Raw genomic sequence first — 17,093 nt, 5'->3', positions numbered from 1 at the left:
ATTCAATTTTATTTGGAAAAGTTTGGTTTCATCAACAATGGAGGGAATAGATTAAGTAGTGTATTTATTTTTCTAACTCTCTCATTTGATCAAGGTCAAATTATACTTGTAGTCTTGATTTTAACGTTATTGTTGAAAATGATGTTTCATTCAAAATTGAATGAAACATCATATAAGATGATAAAGAATATTGTATGAAAAGTCTATTTATAACCCAAAGAAGCACCGTAAAATGATAAAGAATATAATATGAAAAGTCTATTCATAACCCAAACGTGATAGCCAGTACCTAAACCGTCATTTAAACATATGATAATATGCAATTAACAGCTTGTTACTTACAATTAAGAACAATAACTGAATAATAGCTTAACAAAGAATAGATTGCCATGCATGTATATCCATGACATGTTGCCACTTTATATTTTAATTTGGAGCATTAACAAATTTAAGGGTTGTCCTGAATTGCAAATCTAAATAAAATTACATGTCTTTAATTGCTAAAACTAAAACTACATGTGCTCAAGTAAAAAAATCAGAAATATTACAGACTACAGAGACTACAAATGTAATTTGCCTTCATTTGCTTTTCGACTACGTGGCATGATCTGAGAAGTGGTGTGCGCACTACGCACCTAGCCCACCAGAGACTTGAACCCCGTGTAATTTCCGAACTGGCGTAGCGCGAAGCGCGAACTGGTCACGGTCAACCCCGCTTTTCGTTTATCTCTCATCTTCATCTTCTTCGAGCTCACGAAAACAAAAAGATTCGAAAACACCAGCAAAAACCACCGCCACAACAACACCAACCACACTTTTCATTTGACGAAATTTCCCCTCCTCGCGGTGGTCTCAGAGAGACAAAGGAGAGAGCTGCTTATCGCGCACTCCCGCCGTTTCTCTGTCCGGTCATCTCCTCCAAATTTTCGACAAAACGCGATATAAATCTCGATATGCCGATTCGGAAGCCGCGGATTTCTAAGGTTTCAATCAATTTTATCGTCTTTGGCGTGTTCCTCAGCTGTTTTCCAGGTAAATTTTCATTATTTTTCTCGGGAAACAAACAGGAATTTGATGTGTTGAATACGACGCCGTTGTGTGTGAGATTGATTTGTTTGTTTTTGTACGTAGGATGTATATTATCGGCGACCGTAACGCTGGATTCGATTGTGATATACGACACGCACGAGTTCATAAAAGGTGTGAAGCCGATTGTGTATTTCACATGCCAAGGGGAGAACAAGACGGTGTTTCCAGATGTGAAGGAGAAGAACGTGTCGTATGAATTCAAAGGCGAAGAGTCTTGGCAGGTGAGATTGTGCTTATGCTCAAAATTTCCGTTTCTATTTCAATTTGCCTTTGTTTTAAAATTTAAGACTGTAATTTTTGATAAGATGAATTCTGTTTGGTCCAATTTAGAAAACATAACTAGCCGTATGGTGTTGTGAGATCAGGGCCATTGAATAGGTAGAATAATGTGCGGTACTGATTGACTGTGACAGCATAACATGTCTGATGTCCTGCTAGAAATCAATTGTATGTATGTACCCAAAAGCTGTTGTTGAGCTTTTAATTGGGTAGGTTTCTGATGGAATTATGATTTTTCATGCTTTCAGCCTCTGACAGAGTTTTCGAGTAAGAAGTGCAAGCGATGCGGGTTGTATGAGAAGGACACCTTTAAATCAGATGACAAATATGATGAGTGGGAGTTATGTCCTTCTGACTTCAATTCTTCTGATGGAAAATACGTCCGATTCAAGAGCAAGGAATTCAACGCTACCTTTTCATGTCCAAATTGTCTACCTGCTGCTTCACCTGGTGAGTGAGAGTCTACTCAATTGAAAATTTTGAGATCATTTCCTTCATGCCTAGTTTAAGTTGATACAGAGTTTTGTGGTTAAAGCCTTAAACTGGTCAGAGTAAGCTCACTTTTAGATGGCATGCCAATGCTCCCATATTGGATACCATTCCTAGCTAATGATATTTTAGTACATGTTACTCAAATGAGTGACTAGGAACTTTGGTGGTGTCTGTTTGCTAGAAATAACAGAAGATAAAGCTCTGCATGATTCTCAACTGTAGTTGAATGCGTTCAATAATACGGGAATTTCCAGATTTTCTTGATGATGCTGCCTTCATTTTATACTTGATTACCAACTGGGGTAGCTGTTGTTGGCATGCATACATCTGTATTTGAATCCAATCTACTCTTATATTTAGTGTCCAACTTGTAATCATAACTTTCTGGCCATATGTTTGCAGATTCCAAGTCCGCCACTGCGGCACCTAAAGAAGAAAAGAAAAATGGATGGCATATTGCTCTAGTGATATTAATCGTTGTTGTCATTTTAGTAGTGTGTATTGTTGGAGGAGTACTTGCATACAAGTTCTGGCAAAAGAAGAAGAGAGAGCAAGATCAAGCTCGGTTCCTAAAGCTGTTTGAAGATGGGGATGATATTGAAGAGGAATTGGGGCTTGACCATGTACTATGATGACTTACAGTAAATTTAATTTTTGACCTTCTTTACAGTAGGTTGATCTTACATAAATTTTGCTATTGTAAAGAGTAAAAAAAGAGAACAAAGATAAAGTTAGATACATACTGTGCAAAATCTTACTTTTCTTGTGACGCTCAATGTATTCTTGATTGGCCTGAGATGAAACCCTCTGTCGTCGGTGGGTGCATGGCTTTGTTCATACTTTAGCCGAAGTTAAGAGTTGTATATTTAATATTGTGAGTTATACAAATGAAAGTGATGCGGGCATCATTATATAGGTTCCTAATTTATTTGTTATTTTCCTAGGTTCTCTAGTTTCCAGATTTTAATAGGATTTTATTAAAGTTTCCGAGTTTATTTGGATTAGTTCCTTTGTGGATTAGGATTTCTGTTTAGTAAGAGATTTTTATCCTATTGTCTCTGGATTTGAGTTATTGAGTAAAGTTTATTTTCCATGGATTGGAGAATTCTTTCTGTTTTCATTGTTTTCGCCTCCACTAAACTACCTAAATCTACCATTCACCCATATCCTGCATCAAAGCCCAATCTGTTTCTTACATGAGCCTTCCTTTCTTGGTCTCAAGACTCTCTCTGTTACTTCTCCAAACTGCTAACACCACACTGATCCAGGTATTATTGTAAAAACAGTGAGATTTGAGCTGGGTCAAGAGAATGAACTCTAAGAGGGAACATGAAGATAATGTTAGAGTGAACGCGGAAGAGTTTGAATCTGACCCAAAGAGGCAAAAACAGAATGGACATTCATCTCCTTCCTCTTCACCACCTCCACCTGCCTCTGAGGATGACGAGGACAACCAGAGAAGGCCACCTGTTGATGGCTATAGAGGGGATGATGGTGATAATCAAAGGGATCTAAAAAGTGGGGTTGACGTTGAAGAAGAAGAAGAAGATGATGATGATGATGATCTTGAACAAGGACTTTACAGGCGGAGCCTTGAAATTGAGGTCGGGAGGGATTGCCCATATCTTGACGCTGTTAATCGCCAGGTTTTGGATTTTGATTTTGAGAAGTTTTGTTCTCTGTCTCTGTCAAATTTGAATGTGTATGCATGTTTAGTATGTGGCAACTATTACCAAGGAAAAGGGAACGAGTCCCATGCATATACTCATAGCCTTGAAGCTGGACACCATGTATGACATTAGACATGTCCTGAACCCGAGGTTTATGGAGGAACAAGTTGAGCAGATTGACAAAAACAGGCAATACTCTAGGGCACTTGATGGTTCTTATTACCTTCCTGGAATGTTGGGGCTCAATAACAATAAGGAGACTGATTTTGTCAATGTCAACATTCAATCTTTAATGAGAGTTACTCCACTAAGAAACTTTTTCCTCATCCCTAAGAATTATCAACATTGCAAGTCTCCACTTGTTCATCGATTCAGGGAGCTCACGAGAAAGATATGGCATGCACCCAACTTCAAAGGACAGGTGAGCCCGCATGAGTTCCTGCAGGCAGTTATGAAAGCCAGTAAGAAATGGTTTCGAATAGGAGAGCAATCTGACCCTGTTGAATTCATCTCATGGCTGCTTAATACACTGCATGCACATCTTACAACTTCAAAGAAAGATAGCAGCATCATCTATGAGTGCTTTCAGGGGAACTGGAGGTTGTGAAGGAGATTCCTAAGAAAGAAAATGGTGGTGATCAGAATATAGATGCTGCCACTGAAAACAACGGCATTCTCAAGGAAACTTACAAATGCCTTTCTTAATGCTTGGGTTGGATTTGCCCCCACCACCTCTTTCCAAAGATGTGATGGAGAAAAACATAATACCCCTGGTCCGGCTGTCCAACATTTTGAAGAAATTTGATGGGGAGACTGTGACTGAAGTAGTCCCACCTCGCATAGCAAGGATGAGGTATCGAGTCACCCGATTACCACAGTATCTTACTCTCCACATTCAGCGATTTACCAAGAACAAATTCTTTGTGGAAAAGAATCCGACTTTAGTCGACTTTCGTGTGAAAGACAACATCCCCTTGTCAATCCCCGAAGAGAATGAGAGTTTGCGTTCAAAGTATGATCTGATTGCCAACATTGTTCATGATGGCAAACCTGGTGAAGGTTCATACAGGATATTTGTACAGAGAAAGTCAGAAGAATTATGGCATGAGATGCAGGATCTTCATGTTTCAGAAACTCTTCCCCAAATGTTTGCCCTTTCTGAGACTTATATGCAGATATATGAGCAGCAGCAGTAAACTTGGGACAGTTTCAAGTCCCATGGTTGAGGGATTAGGTGGTTTTTAAGCCTATTCTGGGAGTCGAGTGGTTTCATACACGAGGAAAACAAAACGAGGGCAAACATTTTGAGTACTGAGGTGGCAGATTTGTTGGTCTAGTGGCATCTGCCTGAATTTGTGAGTTTTATGTTTCCATGGATTCTTTAAGTTCTCTAGAGTGTGTTTGGATGAGGTACTTAGAGATGGGATTTGGGGCTTGAAAGTCCCATATGATCAAAACTAACCTGTTTAGCAAAATTTAAAGAAGGATTTGAGAAATGACAAGGAACTTTGAAGAGGAACTTTGGGAGGCGAAAGTCCCATGACTAAGTAACACCTCAATAGGTGTTACTTACAGTACTGATAGGTTTTATGAGCCCCAACTTGCCGACAAAGATTGTGGAGACGAATTTGGTGAAGTCCCTCATTCTTGGTTTTAATTTGCTATAAATAACCTCCCATGTAATTCATTATGGTAGATTTGAGTTATTGAGTCCAGATACTAGAGAATTCTAATGTGTAGCCAAATCCCTTGGTGCGAAGCCAAGGACGGGTGTGAAGCCCCTTGAGTGATTCCAGACCTATCTTTATGTGTTTAATTTTCTGTTTTCATTGTTTTCGCTTCCGCTAAACTAACTAAATCTACAACTCACCCATATCTTGCATCAAAATGAGAAACACAAAAATTCCATGATCACAAAGATTGTTGCCAAGTCATTGTTCACTAGATGTTCATTACATGTCTTTCAGTCTTATCGATACAAGCAAGGCCAGTAGCCAAAAAGACTCTCACAGACTCCAATATCCGGCACATTGTAGGAAGGTGTGATCCTGGTTTCTTGCTCACCCCAGCCACAGGTCTCTGTTTTCCCTCCAAATGCAAGCCAAAGATCATACCAAGGATTAGAGTCACAAGAAGGATGGCCATCTTGAGTGGCTTCTTCATGCCTCAAATGGATTTCATGTTGTTGTTCACTCTGCCTGGAGCCTTCTATCTCCTTCAACTCACTGTCTCCTTCATTGTTGTGAGTTCCATTGCCATGGGAGAAGTAACCATCTCCCCAACACTGACCAAAGGTGCTCCCATATTCTCTGAGCCAGTTTCCACAGCCATAATATGGTAACTCGTCACCCTCATAAGTCTCCTCAGCAAGTTCATTCTCATTCCAGAGACCGCTAGCGAAATCGGCCTCTTCTGTCCCACATGATGGAGATGTTAAACCATCAAGAAATCCCTCCTGGGAAGAAATGGGGTTGAAGAAAGGACAAGGATACCATATTTCATCCGATGGCTGATGTTCATCATTGTAAGCAATGACATAATTTCTATCATATGGAATGAGTTGGGTTTCTTCGACTCTTGCCTCGTTCATGTTCAAGCTCCAACGCAGGTTGAACCTTGCTCAATGGTCTCTCTGAAACTTAGCTTAGTCTCATGTAGACATGTAATTCTATTCTATTCTAGGAAGGAAGCATTCAGGAGTTGGGACATTCGAGGAAAGGCTAGAGGCTAGAGCATATTATATTATGTGGGAAAGGTTATTTCTGATACAAGAAAAGAAAAGGGAACATGAGCATATTGGTCTCTGAAATCTATCGTAAATGGCCATAACTTTGGTTACTAACTACTAATGCCTTCATGAACCGAATATCTTTTTGTATGAAAAGAAGGCTTTAGTGATTGGCCGGCAGAGCATCTTTATTCGATTCTCATTCTCTGAGAGAAGAAGTCACAGCCTCCACTTGTTGAGAAAGCCTTTCTTTTGGTCCATACATTCCCATTAGCTTGCAATGTGGTTGGCAAAATATCTTCTCAAGCTGTCACACAACAACAATTCACTGCTGAATTCATCAAATGTAAACTTCAGCTCATAAATTCTGTTTATGAGGAGATCACTAATGAAGAAAAGAAAGAAACTGGTTTGGAATAAATCCCAAATGGTATTTCATTATGGTTTACAATTACACAGCATTTCTGGTTCCACAAGAAATGGAACCTGCACCATGATTTGACACTCTTTTGATCCAAAACCACCTAAATCTCAAACAATACGACTACCTAAATCACAAAGATTAACAACCAGAATCGAAATGCTCCACTAACAGTAAAACATCAAATATCCCATCAAGACAAAGAAACATTGCCAAGACTTCAAAAATTCTCAAGGGAGGTAGGTGTCTTGATCCCCATCCACAAGAACTGGATTGTGTGCACGACGAATAAACCTGACAATCTCTGTGAACCGACGACGACCCTGATGCTTTGGCAAGGCTGGAGATGGCAGAGTCTGGGTTCTTGGCCTCGGAACATCATCCATCAATGATGGGATTGGCACCAAAGGCCCTTCAACGCCATGAACAACACAAGAATCATCAATGTGGAGATTCGGGGCAGTGACAAGAACGTCATTGAAAGAGACCCTTTTGCCATCAGTGCCGAAAACAAGCCTTGTGTTGTGGTGGAGAGCTGGGAGGGTGGTGTTCAGTGGAAGCCTAAGGAGGGACTGGTAAGGCAAGGCCTCCGACGTGTAGATGTGAGCGCGGAGGGTGTTGGCATTGAGGGGTTGCCCTAAGAAGCTGTCATCGGGCGGGACGAAACAGGTGACGGTGGTGTTGGCGGTGGCAGTGAGGTTGTGGGAATGCAAAGCATGAGCAAAGAGTGTGAAGCCAGATGACGAGAGAGAAGTGAACACGGTGTCTGAGCAGAGGGCTTCAATGGTGGGAGTGAGGGCCAAGAAGGCTACAAGGAGAAGTTTGGACATGGTTGAAGTTGAGGTTTGTGAGATCATCAGCTTTGGCATTTTGGAGAGAGGGACAGAAAGAGGAGGAGGTGAACAAAGTGTTTGAGGAGAAGTTCTTGAATTTGGATCTGCGGTGGTTATGAATCTTCTTGAAATAACGGTTTTAACAGACTGGTGGACTTGGACCAAGTTTGAGAGCTTTCACTGGCTTAGAGGTCATATGTCCACGCAATTTTCTCACGCTCCTACAACTCTGAGCTTAATCTGATAAGTCCATGTGTTTAATTGTAAATCAAATATAATCAGTATTCGACAGCTGTACAAATTAATTCTAAATCAAGTAGATTAAGCAAACTGAGCTCTTTATGCAAAACCAATCATTTTCAAGATGGTTTTGGTACAAGTGTTCTGAGCTATGTCCAAGTCCTCAACCTTGTAAACAAAAATGTTGAAAGATTCAAATAAGCACTTTGTGAATTACATTAAATTGTCACTTTGGATAAGCCTATTTCTTGTCTCAGAATCTGCAGATGCCGAAAAACTCTGGCTCTCGAAGCTTCTTCCCCAAGTGGAGATCACTAATCATTGGCTAGTTTGGTGCTCTGAATTGAGTGGGGAATTTGAAGGCCCATCAAAATTGAATCTTGCCCAAATCTGTTATACCAGTTTGCTGCAAGAATTACGTAGCTAAGCCTGTCATAATTAGCAATGCATTGAAATTGCATTCATTTAACAACTATTGCTGCTGGAGCTTGAAGTTACTGCGCTGTTGAAGTTAACCAACTCTTTTGAATGAGGACCATAAACAGACTTTATGGTGTCCCTGCAGCTCCTGCAACCAAAAAGATGGAAAACTGAGCCAAATCAAAGCATGAACAAGAAAAACTAAAATAACACATCATTCTCAATTGCTTTTAACAGAAAACCAACCTGCAGGCCTCCTTGTTGAACTTCTTCTCATTAATCCCATACAGTGATTGAAAAACCTCTGCCTCCACACGACAAAAATAGGGACGATCTGTTAAAGATTTCAAAGTAAAATGAGAAGGCTGAAAACAAAAAGGTGAGCTTTGTAAAACAAGTGAAATGAAATGCCTCACCATTGTAAATTAAGCACTTGCGTGTGCCTTTGTCGAAGTTCACACACCACCCATCTGCACCCACCATGCTTCTGTAAAGCTGAAATATTTCACATAAAACCCAATTCAGAAAACGAAAAAGAAAAAGAAAACTAATGATATTGAGGATTTTCTCAGAGACGTTAAGAAGAGCAAACCTCAATGTCAGTTGGGTTATTGAAGATTTCTTCAGGGGTAGCAAAGGAGGGACCTTTTTCGAGCTTGCAGCAAGCTCCACAACCCTCTATGCACTGCCACGTCTGCTCCCTCCTCTTCATCCCGAACCCGATACTCGTCGTCGAAGGCGGCGGGATTTTGCTTGGCTTTGTATTGGCCGTCTGACGTGGCCGGCGTGCCATGCTGACTATGCCAAGACAGGGCAAAGCCACTGCGCTGGGCATTTTGTGGATAAGAGTTGGAGGAGGGCGGTGGTTTAGGTTTATTCAAATTGTTGCAGAAGGTTTCTTGTAGTGTTCTTATTCCAGGAAAGAAAATAACTAAAATTTAATTTGACCAAGAAATAGAATTTTTTATTTTTTTGGTTATTCCAACCAGTTATCTGTTCCAAACTCGTAATTTATTTGTCTAATTATTTACTCAATTTCTGGCATTTTTACCTGGCAATTAAATTCAAAACAATCAATTAATTGTGAAATGCAATTAGGGATTATATAGCTGGTCAAATTCTTTAGTGCCAGGTTTGTAGTAACAATAAGGCTTAAATGCTAAAATCCCTGGTCCCTGTCCGCATACGTTGCCAATTTAGTCCATGTGTTTTCATAAAGTACAGATGGAATGAGGTGATTGTTCTAAACTCAGTTAGTTTTATTTTATTGATATGTCTTGAAGAGAAGACTAGTTTCAAAATAGGGTAACAAGATTGAACTCAAGTGGTTTTTTTTCTTTTTGGGTTTCTTATGTAATATTTAAATAGAACACGCGAGTCAAATATGCTCATAGATGGAACAAGCAGGGAAATTTTAAATAGTTTATGCATGCTCAAAGTTTTGTCTAAGAGACAACAAATTCTTCTCCAGAACAGCCTAGGGTGACGGACTGCGTCCATCCTCATAATCAACAGGGCTCCGATCGTCCCTTGGACTGGGGCTGCGACCATTAGCTTCGGTAGGGCTCGGGTACTTCCCTACAGTAGGGCTATCCCTTCCAGGGCTACTCGGGCTTCTGCTTTTCCCTCTGGGGCTAACTGGACTTCTACTATTTCCCCTGGGACTGTAGTCTGAGCCATCTCGCTCTGTGCTGAGTCTACCATTTCTGGGAGAAGGGCTACCTCTCCCACGGGGGCTGCCTTGATCAGGTGTAAGGCTGTGCTTCCTCCCCTTTGAGGGCGGTGGACTCTTCCTGTAAGGAGGGCTCAGTGATCTGTCATACCGATCCAGGCTTCGGCTTCTCCCTCTCCTTGCTGGGGATCTTGATCGACTGGCAACACACAAAATGATCAAGTTGTTAGAAAAATATGAAGTACAAATCTCAATATACATCATGCATCTGAATCTAAGTTTGTTCACCATTTCCCCTCCACATTAGGTCATATGAGGAATACCAATTCAGTTATTCTCTTAAATAAAAGAAACACAGTTCTAAACGCCAAGCATGTTACGACTCACTCACTCACTACACAAAACTACAGTAAACAAATGTTGTAAATGATCTTCATATCAATCATGTCAAAATTACAAATACATCCAAGAACACATGATATAATATGATAAAATACATTTGATAACGAAACTCGAAATCAAGAGCATACTCACTGACCTATAGCTGCGGCTTCGGCTGTAACTTGGGCTACGGCTTCTCCCACGGCGAGGCGAACGTGATCCAGGTGAACGACTCCGCCCACGCCTTCAATGTAATTTGAACAATGTCAAAAAAGAATCCCACAGTGCATCCAAAAACAGGAGGGGGAAGGAAACAAGCAATGAAACAAGACTTGACAAAAAGTGATTACCTTAACTCCTTGGGGCTATTTTTGCACTGCCTTTCTATATGACCTCTTTCTCCACAGCGATAGCATTTATTCTTCCAGTCCCCAGCCTTGCAATCACGAGCCCAGTGGCCATCAATACCGCAATTAAAGCAACGACCAGACCCAGGAGTAGGACCTCTTCCCAGATATTCCCGGGAACCACGCGGTCCCTATTCCACGTAACACAGAAAGGAGATGTCAGTTTGATGAGAGAACATGAACAGATTAGAAACCTGAGAACAGTAATATAAAGTGACGCGGAAAAGAGTGATTTAAGATTGGGAGTACAGCATGCATAGCAATCATGAACTGGCACTGTGACACCCCTGTATGTAACCAGGAAACTAGAAGGGGCATTTTAATTCAAAAACTTGGAAGAATCCGTAGTATAACATGCACAGGTATTTGACTTGGAAAGGAAAATTCAGCTTATAGACCTTACCCCCTTTGCAAATTCAACAATAAGACGAGTTCCATCAAACTCCCGACCATCTAAGCTATATCTGGCATCATCAGCATCTCGAGGATCACTAAATTCCTGTTATCAATAAGTAAGAGTAGAAGACAAAACAGGTGACCCCCATTTTTTGGGTTTTATGATCCATAAGCAGGTTCTGAAGGTAACAAAATATAAGCAAAAATAATAGAAAAACCAAGAGTAAGAAAAACTTACAACAAATGCAAACTCTCGCTTCATGTCCACATCTCGTACTCTGCGTAAATGGTTGCCAGAAACAGTAAGGCTATCATTACTTAAGTACTTCAAGTGCATGATACTTCGCCCGTCACAGACGAACTAAACACCAGATTGAGATTGTTGCCATTTGCATAAAAACACGCAATAAGACTACAGAAAGAATCACCAAAGTCTCATATACACTCGGCAAGAATTTCCACCAATTCCACCAAGGCCACCCTCTCACCATAGACCTCCAAGTAAGGCCAAACCCCAGAAAACCTTCAACAAGATTATTCAAGTTAAGAAAACACAACACCTAGGGGCAAAAAGCTCCCACACAGAACATGAAAATTTACATTAAACCAAGCACAAAGGCAAGCTTGGCAAGGAACCAAATGTCCCCAACACTTCTGGTGGATGCCCTCACGAACTGATGTTGTGATTTCAAATATATTGCATGGATAAGTTAGTTTTCCATTAAGATTTCAATTCATAAGGTACCTTAACATGACTACTGTGATTTTGAATATATTGCATGGATGATGAGTTTATCACTCAAAACACATTCAGAAATAACAATTTATCACTAAAAATACATTCTGAAACAACAAAAGCAATTACCTGCCATATCTGCTGAAAAGGCGTTCCAGATCACGTGAACGCGTGCGTGAAGCCAAACGACCAACATATAGGCGCGTATTGCCATATCGATCATCATAACGAGGCATTTTCAAGCTGCCAAAAAAAAATGTAATTAGCAAGGTAAACACTGAACAAGAAACCTTGCTACAATTCTGTCCCCCAAAAATATAAAACTTGCTACAATTCACAAATCCAGTTAATTGACATGAATAATAGGGAATTAGGAGACACACAAAAATACGTAACATTTCCAGTTCCAAAACACTGCATGTAATTATTTCAGACACAACTCATTAGTGGATTTAAAAAAGAAACATACACAGATAAGGGATAATTTGAGAATCCATTGCGTGGGGCATAGTAAATTTTGCACACTATCTAAAGCAGAAACTCCTAATCTCGAATAATCAGAAAATTAACCCCCTCCAAAAACAATTTGAAGAAAAAAGAGCAGAGCGTAAACCAATCAAGTTTCCAGAAACAACTGACAAGCCCTAATTACATTCTTTAATCACCTTAAAATGAAATTACCCAGGATCTACAAACCTCCAGCTCAACATATAAATTCGAAAGCAAATTATCGCATACAGAAAAACAAATCTATTTAAAACCTATTGAAAAAATTAAAAAAAACTCAAAACTTTATAGACTCACTGAATTGCGAACGAAAAATAAACGAGAAAACCCTTTGAAATCCCAAGTACTTAAACAATTGAATTATTGTTAAAAGCGCGTACCTTGACTGGTTAAAAAGCCCCAAATTTCGATTTAACCCTAATAGCGCTTTCGAAACACAGAGAGATAGACAGATAGATTCTGTTTCTGTTATTTATAGAACGAAGCCGACAGGTTTGACGGCCAGGATATGTTTTTCTTTTATCCAAGGGTTAGGATCCCAAAATCTATCCGGGTTTGGGTGGGTAACATCACCGCCAAATGTCATTATTTATTGCTTCATGGGCCTCCGATTAATGGGCCTTGACCCAATTGACTTTATAAAAGTACTTCCGGCTCAATTTGGAGGATTCCTGGATCGATAGGTACAATTTGGCCCCAAAACTAAAATTCAACTTACACTGGAGAGGCTAGAATGAGGAGGTTGAGTGAGGAGGTTATTTGAGGAGGTGAAATCTCACCATCAACAACTAAAAACAAAGTACATGGGGGGGGGGGGGGTGCATTGGGGGGTCCACACCCCTTTTGATGGTGAGATGGGCCTCCTCAAATAGCCTCCTCACTATAAATCCTCATTATAGAAGCTCCCCAACTTACACATGGTCACTAATTTGTTCCGAGTTGACTCGTTTTATTTCCTTTTGTTCTGAGTTGACCCCATATCTAGTTGGCATTGAGCTTGTTAGGTTGTCTTAGAATTAGAACCTATGATAGATTTCAGGCATCTGTTCTATAGGACTCGGCAGGCATACCACGTCGCTCCTCTGGTCACACACACAAATAAAGGGTCCGGTTGTATTTGAGTCGCACCCAGACCCATGCTCATCCCAGCCCAATGCAAATAAATCTTTTGACGGGTGATGTAGTTCACATGCCGGACCAAAGAATTTCTCCTTCCATAAGAGCAGTTTCAATTTTTTCTTTTATCTTGGACACGTGACAACCTCTAATTAATCGTGGTCCAAGACGTCGGAAGTGAAAATCTCTTATAAGCAATGTGTTGCATGAATTACAAAACTACATGGTAATAACTTACAATTATACACTGAAAATTTAATAAAGCAAATAATAATCAGACAGATTACATGACTGTGAAACCCCTCACCTCACAAATTACTACCTCCTCTTGTTCTTGCTGCCCAACAACAAAGTAAGATAAAACAGAAACCTAAAGAAGAACCCCCAGGCAACGGTGATCCACAAGCAACTCCATTTACTGAGATCAGTTATCCCCTGCTGCTTCAGTATATCTGCTCCCGTGGTCACGCACGTGGAGCCGGTGATGTTGACGCCCAAAGTGGCGCTCATGCTCTTGAGCAGCTCCAACTTCATTGCCACGGGGACGGTTCCTAGTGGTGTGCTGTCAAACATCTGGGTCCCTCTCACAAAGCACTTGGTGGGGTCATCAAACTCATTTTGCAAGACACCTTCATATGGGTACTTCACTAGGGAAATGTAGTGGAACCAAATCCAATAGAGTGGGATTCTATCTCTACTTATGAAGAACCCGCTAAAGAGAAGGAAGTAGGCCAAAATGGCCACCACAACTGTGTAGCCCAACATGACATGGGTCACAATGCCCGAAAGGAATGTGACGAAAGAACTCCCGGCCCAAAACGCTGAGCAAATTGTGAAGAAAAAGAAGAGGAAGCCATGAACACCGCCAGCCAAGCCCACGGCCCAAAAGGTCGTGGCGGCAAAGGCTAAGGAGAGGAAGAGTAGGGAGGGAATGGAGATTAGAGAGTGAGCAAGAACGTAAGAGGATCGGCGATAAGCGTTGTAGGCGGTTTCTCTCATGAAAATGTAGCGTTCTTGGAGGAAGATTGGGATGGCCTCGGCACACGTGTAGAACGTGGTGGACATGGCGAAGGCGAAAAAGCCCAACCGCTCTTGGACACCTTTTGGAGAGTTGTCAAGCTTCCAAAACATAGTGGCTAAAATAAGCCCGGTCACGAGGACTGCACCTAGGCGAATGCCGAAGAGCTCCGGCATTCGTCTTGAGTTTGTGAGGGAGCGTTTGGAGATGACTGCTATTTCAATCCAACATGGGTTGGCGAATGTGGGGACTGAGGAGGAGAGGCTTGGGTCATTTGGTGCACCGGAGACTAGTTTGCCTCTTGAAATGCTTGCACTTATTGCATCCTTGAGGGAAAGCTTTGGCCTGGTGATAGAGTTGATCAAGCTGTTTGGATCTGCCTTTTGTCTTTGTTGATTTTTGTTGAGCTGCCAGGACTTGTTGAATTCCACCAAGCTCTTTGTTCCGCCTGTTGAAACATCCAATTTTAAAAATAGTGATGAGCACCATTTCATCACTAAATTTATGTACAAATGATCATGTCACATGTCACAGTGTTTAGTTTGATTCAAATTTATGTCCATTTTATACATTGTTTATTTCTAGTCGACAAAATACGATTGGTCCACGTATTCAATTAGCAAAATTTGGTAGGTTTCTTCTGGTCATCACCAAAGTCATTTTATTGGATAACTTAGGTTTCTTTATATGTTAAACTTTTCTTAATTCAATTAGAAACTTTTCTTAATGCATCATAAATTAAAGACTCATAGTCCTAATTGGTTGCAGCAAAATTCAAAGTCAATAACAATTAGACCAAAATGCGTGGCATTTTAATTCTCTAATTAGTTTAAGTGTTGGATTGCCATGGAAGAGTGATGGTGACCTGTGTCTCCTATAATCTATTTTCTACACGCTTCCATTTCTTCACGAAAACCCCATTCTTCAAAATGGCATGATGTATTTTGTGCAACTTTTCTAGCTAATTAGTGTTTGTTTAACTCACCTTTTCTTTTTATAATTAGTAACAAAATATATCTCCACATATCCCCCGGCAATAGGCAAGGGTGTTATATCTCTTCATGTCACTTATCAGAGGAAGAGAGAATACTTATCGAGACAATGAAACGAGGATAGGGAAGTATTCTCCTGCTGCTATAGGTTGGTTGTATGGGATAATGGGAGTTCATATCAACTGTGGACTAACTTATGCCATGGTTTGTTTTTGTAGGCAAGAAATATACTAATGGAAAAAAGCAATCTATGGGTAATTCAATCTATGCCCATTCTAAACATTAATTATTTCGACTAGATAAAATACTACTCATGTGTGTGTTATCATGTTATTTAGTGAACAAAATTAGCAAAGTTGAAATAGTGACCTGGGGTTTCCTCCAATTCTCGAATGAGGTCGAGAGCAAACTCAGTTCGGTTCTCACTTTCGGGAATCGGATGTCCAAACTCCCCGAAAAACACCGGAAGATTCGCCGGCGAGCCACCATACACAGTCTGTCCATGAGAAAGAAATATTAAACGATCCAACAAGCTCAAAATCCTATAACTGGGTTGGTGAATGGACATGACCACAATGCTCCCACTCTGAGCTATTCTCTGCAAAACCTTCACCACCATGAAAGCACTCGTCGAGTCAAGCCCTGAAGTTGGTTCATCAAGAAACAGAACAATGGGGTCGTGAATTATGTCAATTCCAATAGAAACTCTCCTTCTTTCGCCTCCAGAGACGCCTCTGTGGCCCTCATCGCCGATCACAGTAGTGGCAGCGTTTCGAAGGCCTAGTTGGTCGATCAGAGCCTGAACCCTAGCTTTCTTCTTGGACTTTGATAAGCTGCGAGGAAGCCTAAATTCAGCTGAGAACATAAGAGTCTCTTCAACTGTAAGCATTGGGAACAAAAGATCGTCTTGCATGACATAAGCTGATATCACTTTCAAGAGCCTTGAGTCTAAGGCCTCTCCGTTTAATGTGATCGAGCCTTTCAAACTGTCCTTGGAGATTCGATCCGCTAAAGCATCGATCAGCGTTGATTTTCCGGACCCACTTGCCCCGAGAACCGCCATGAGCTCGCCTTCCCTAGCCTCCCCGGAGATGCCATTTAGTAAAACTTTGGTGTTGGCGTTGGCGTTGCTGCTTCCCAATTTGACCTCTGCCGTAGTGGATTTAGCACCGAAACACGAGGGTATTAAGTTCACTTTGCGTCCGACTTTGACGCTATATGTAAGATTGGTGAAGGAGAGGACAAAAGGGTAGGAGGAGCGAGGGACAGAGCTGCAAGGAAAGCCTAACTCAAGAATATGATGATCATGATCAGGGCTTTGTGCATCTTCAACACACTTGAGAAGCTCCCCAAGTGTAGGGTTTATGCCACGGCGGATTCTAGGGCTAAACTCCTTGAGCTCCATTTTTGGGTGGGCTTGCTAACTAGTTAGAGAACAATTTGAGAGCAAAGATTTATAGGTGGTGGCATTTCGATGGTCATTGTGTTTGGTGGATTTAAGTGTCCAACCGTTGATTGCGTCAATGCTTGCTTTAGTTGGTCAGAAGAGAAGAGGAGAGAGAGGAGAGTTGTGCTTTATACAGCTTTCTTTCTAGCTCTACACTAAGTTACCAAGTCCAAGGGGGCTTTTGGAACTATATGTAACTAATGCATTTCTATAGTTTTGGTGCTAAAATGCCAACTACCACCCCAAGAT

At 41.0% G+C, this 17,093-nt stretch overlaps 5 protein-coding genes and 1 pseudogene across 9 annotated transcripts; 2 read left to right on the top strand and 4 right to left on the bottom strand.

The window, feature by feature from the left end:
• The first annotated feature begins 657 nt into the window (after nucleotides 1–657).
• On the top strand, nucleotides 658–2,598 carry LOC110771377 (valine-tRNA ligase). Its single transcript, XM_021975674.2, has 4 exons — nucleotides 658–1,032; nucleotides 1,132–1,310; nucleotides 1,617–1,818; nucleotides 2,263–2,598. Exons 1-4 carry the CDS (start codon nucleotides 954–956, stop codon nucleotides 2,490–2,492), a joined length of 690 nt encoding a protein of 229 aa, XP_021831366.1. The 5' UTR covers nucleotides 658–953; the 3' UTR covers nucleotides 2,493–2,598.
• A 234-nt stretch (nucleotides 2,599–2,832) lies between these two features.
• On the top strand, nucleotides 2,833–5,307 carry LOC110771396 (uncharacterized; annotated as a pseudogene).
• Nucleotides 5,308–5,450: 143 nt separating this feature from the next.
• LOC110771395 (uncharacterized) lies at nucleotides 5,451–6,120 on the bottom strand. Its single transcript, XM_021975694.2, has one exon. The coding sequence runs from the start codon at nucleotides 6,118–6,120 to the stop codon at nucleotides 5,500–5,502; it is 621 nt and encodes a 206-aa protein (XP_021831386.2). The 3' UTR covers nucleotides 5,451–5,499.
• A 1,248-nt stretch (nucleotides 6,121–7,368) lies between these two features.
• On the bottom strand, nucleotides 7,369–9,225 carry LOC110771387 (zinc/iron-chelating domain protein). Of its 2 annotated transcripts, none has more exons than XM_088254765.1 (4): nucleotides 8,765–9,225; nucleotides 8,589–8,667; nucleotides 8,419–8,476; nucleotides 7,369–8,320 (listed from the first exon to the last, which is right to left on the bottom strand). In XM_088254765.1, exons 1-4 carry the CDS (start codon nucleotides 9,005–9,007, stop codon nucleotides 8,218–8,220), a joined length of 483 nt encoding a protein of 160 aa, XP_088110891.1. In that variant the 5' UTR covers nucleotides 9,008–9,225; the 3' UTR covers nucleotides 7,369–8,217. The 2 variants fall into 2 exon arrangements, with proteins under 2 accessions (XP_088110891.1, XP_088110890.1); XM_088254764.1 differs by having other exon boundaries at nucleotides 8,419–8,506; nucleotides 8,765–9,209.
• Nucleotides 9,226–9,567: 342 nt separating this feature from the next.
• RS2Z33 (arginine/serine-rich zinc knuckle-containing protein 33) lies at nucleotides 9,568–12,773 on the bottom strand. Of its 4 annotated transcripts, none has more exons than XM_021975690.2 (7): nucleotides 12,652–12,773; nucleotides 11,894–12,007; nucleotides 11,267–11,306; nucleotides 11,036–11,131; nucleotides 10,576–10,763; nucleotides 10,383–10,469; nucleotides 9,568–10,043 (listed from the first exon to the last, which is right to left on the bottom strand). In XM_021975690.2, exons 2-7 carry the CDS (start codon nucleotides 11,998–12,000, stop codon nucleotides 9,650–9,652), a joined length of 912 nt encoding a protein of 303 aa, XP_021831382.1. In that variant the 5' UTR covers nucleotides 12,001–12,007; nucleotides 12,652–12,773; the 3' UTR covers nucleotides 9,568–9,649. The 4 variants fall into 4 exon arrangements, with proteins under 4 accessions (XP_021831382.1, XP_088110888.1, XP_021831384.1 ...); XM_088254762.1 differs by lacking the exon at nucleotides 12,652–12,773 and adding an exon at nucleotides 12,430–12,562; XM_021975692.2 differs by lacking the exon at nucleotides 12,652–12,773 and adding an exon at nucleotides 11,457–11,551.
• Nucleotides 12,774–13,575: 802 nt separating this feature from the next.
• LOC110771382 (ABC transporter G family member 20-like) lies at nucleotides 13,576–16,982 on the bottom strand. The gene is made up of 2 exons (XM_088254050.1): nucleotides 15,767–16,982; nucleotides 13,576–14,853 (listed from the first exon to the last, which is right to left on the bottom strand). Exons 1-2 carry the CDS (start codon nucleotides 16,800–16,802, stop codon nucleotides 13,706–13,708), a joined length of 2,184 nt encoding a protein of 727 aa, XP_088110176.1. The 5' UTR covers nucleotides 16,803–16,982; the 3' UTR covers nucleotides 13,576–13,705.
• Between the last annotated feature and the right edge of the window lie 111 nt (nucleotides 16,983–17,093).

The sequence above is a fragment of the Prunus avium genome, chromosome 6 (genome assembly GCF_965620075.1).
Source record: "Prunus avium chromosome 6, drPruAviu1.hap1.1, whole genome shotgun sequence".
Taxonomy (NCBI): Eukaryota; Viridiplantae; Streptophyta; class Magnoliopsida; order Rosales; family Rosaceae; genus Prunus; species Prunus avium.
Note: the sequence above shows the minus strand (reverse complement) of the source record. Positions and strands in the feature narration are given on the sequence as shown.

Bases quoted from the DNA above. Each gene is read 5' to 3' on its own strand.
- LOC110771387 (XM_088254764.1), bottom strand. From the start codon at position 9,007: ATGCCCAGCGCAGTGGCTTTGCCCTGTCTTGGCATAGTCAGCATGGCA. The intron at 8,668-8,764 runs GTTTGCTCTTCT...GAAATATTTCAG, and splicing joins ATAACCCAACTGACATTGAG to CTTTACAGAAGCATGGTGGG. The intron at 8,321-8,418 runs GTTGGTTTTCTG...TTTTGGTTGCAG, and splicing joins TTCAACAAGGAGGCCTGCAG to GAGCTGCAGGGACACCATAA.
- LOC110771395 (XM_021975694.2), bottom strand. From the start codon at position 6,120: ATGAACGAGGCAAGAGTCGAAGAAACCCAACTCATTCCATATGATAGA.
- LOC110771377 (XM_021975674.2), top strand. From the start codon at position 954: ATGCCGATTCGGAAGCCGCGGATTTCTAAGGTTTCAATCAATTTTATC. The intron at 1,033-1,131 runs GTAAATTTTCAT...TTTTGTACGTAG, and splicing joins GTTCCTCAGCTGTTTTCCAG to GATGTATATTATCGGCGACC. The intron at 1,819-2,262 runs GTGAGTGAGAGT...ATATGTTTGCAG, and splicing joins TCTACCTGCTGCTTCACCTG to ATTCCAAGTCCGCCACTGCG.
- LOC110771382 (XM_088254050.1), bottom strand. From the start codon at position 16,802: ATGGAGCTCAAGGAGTTTAGCCCTAGAATCCGCCGTGGCATAAACCCT. The intron at 14,854-15,766 runs GTCACTATTTCA...ATGTTTCAACAG, and splicing joins AGAATTGGAGGAAACCCCAG to GCGGAACAAAGAGCTTGGTG.
- RS2Z33 (XM_021975690.2), bottom strand. From the start codon at position 12,000: ATGCCTCGTTATGATGATCGATATGGCAATACGCGCCTATATGTTGGT. The intron at 11,132-11,266 runs GTAAGTTTTTCT...TATTGATAACAG, and splicing joins AGCGAGAGTTTGCATTTGTT to GAATTTAGTGATCCTCGAGA. The intron at 10,764-11,035 runs GTAAGGTCTATA...TACGTGGAATAG, and splicing joins TTGTTGAATTTGCAAAGGGG to GGACCGCGTGGTTCCCGGGA.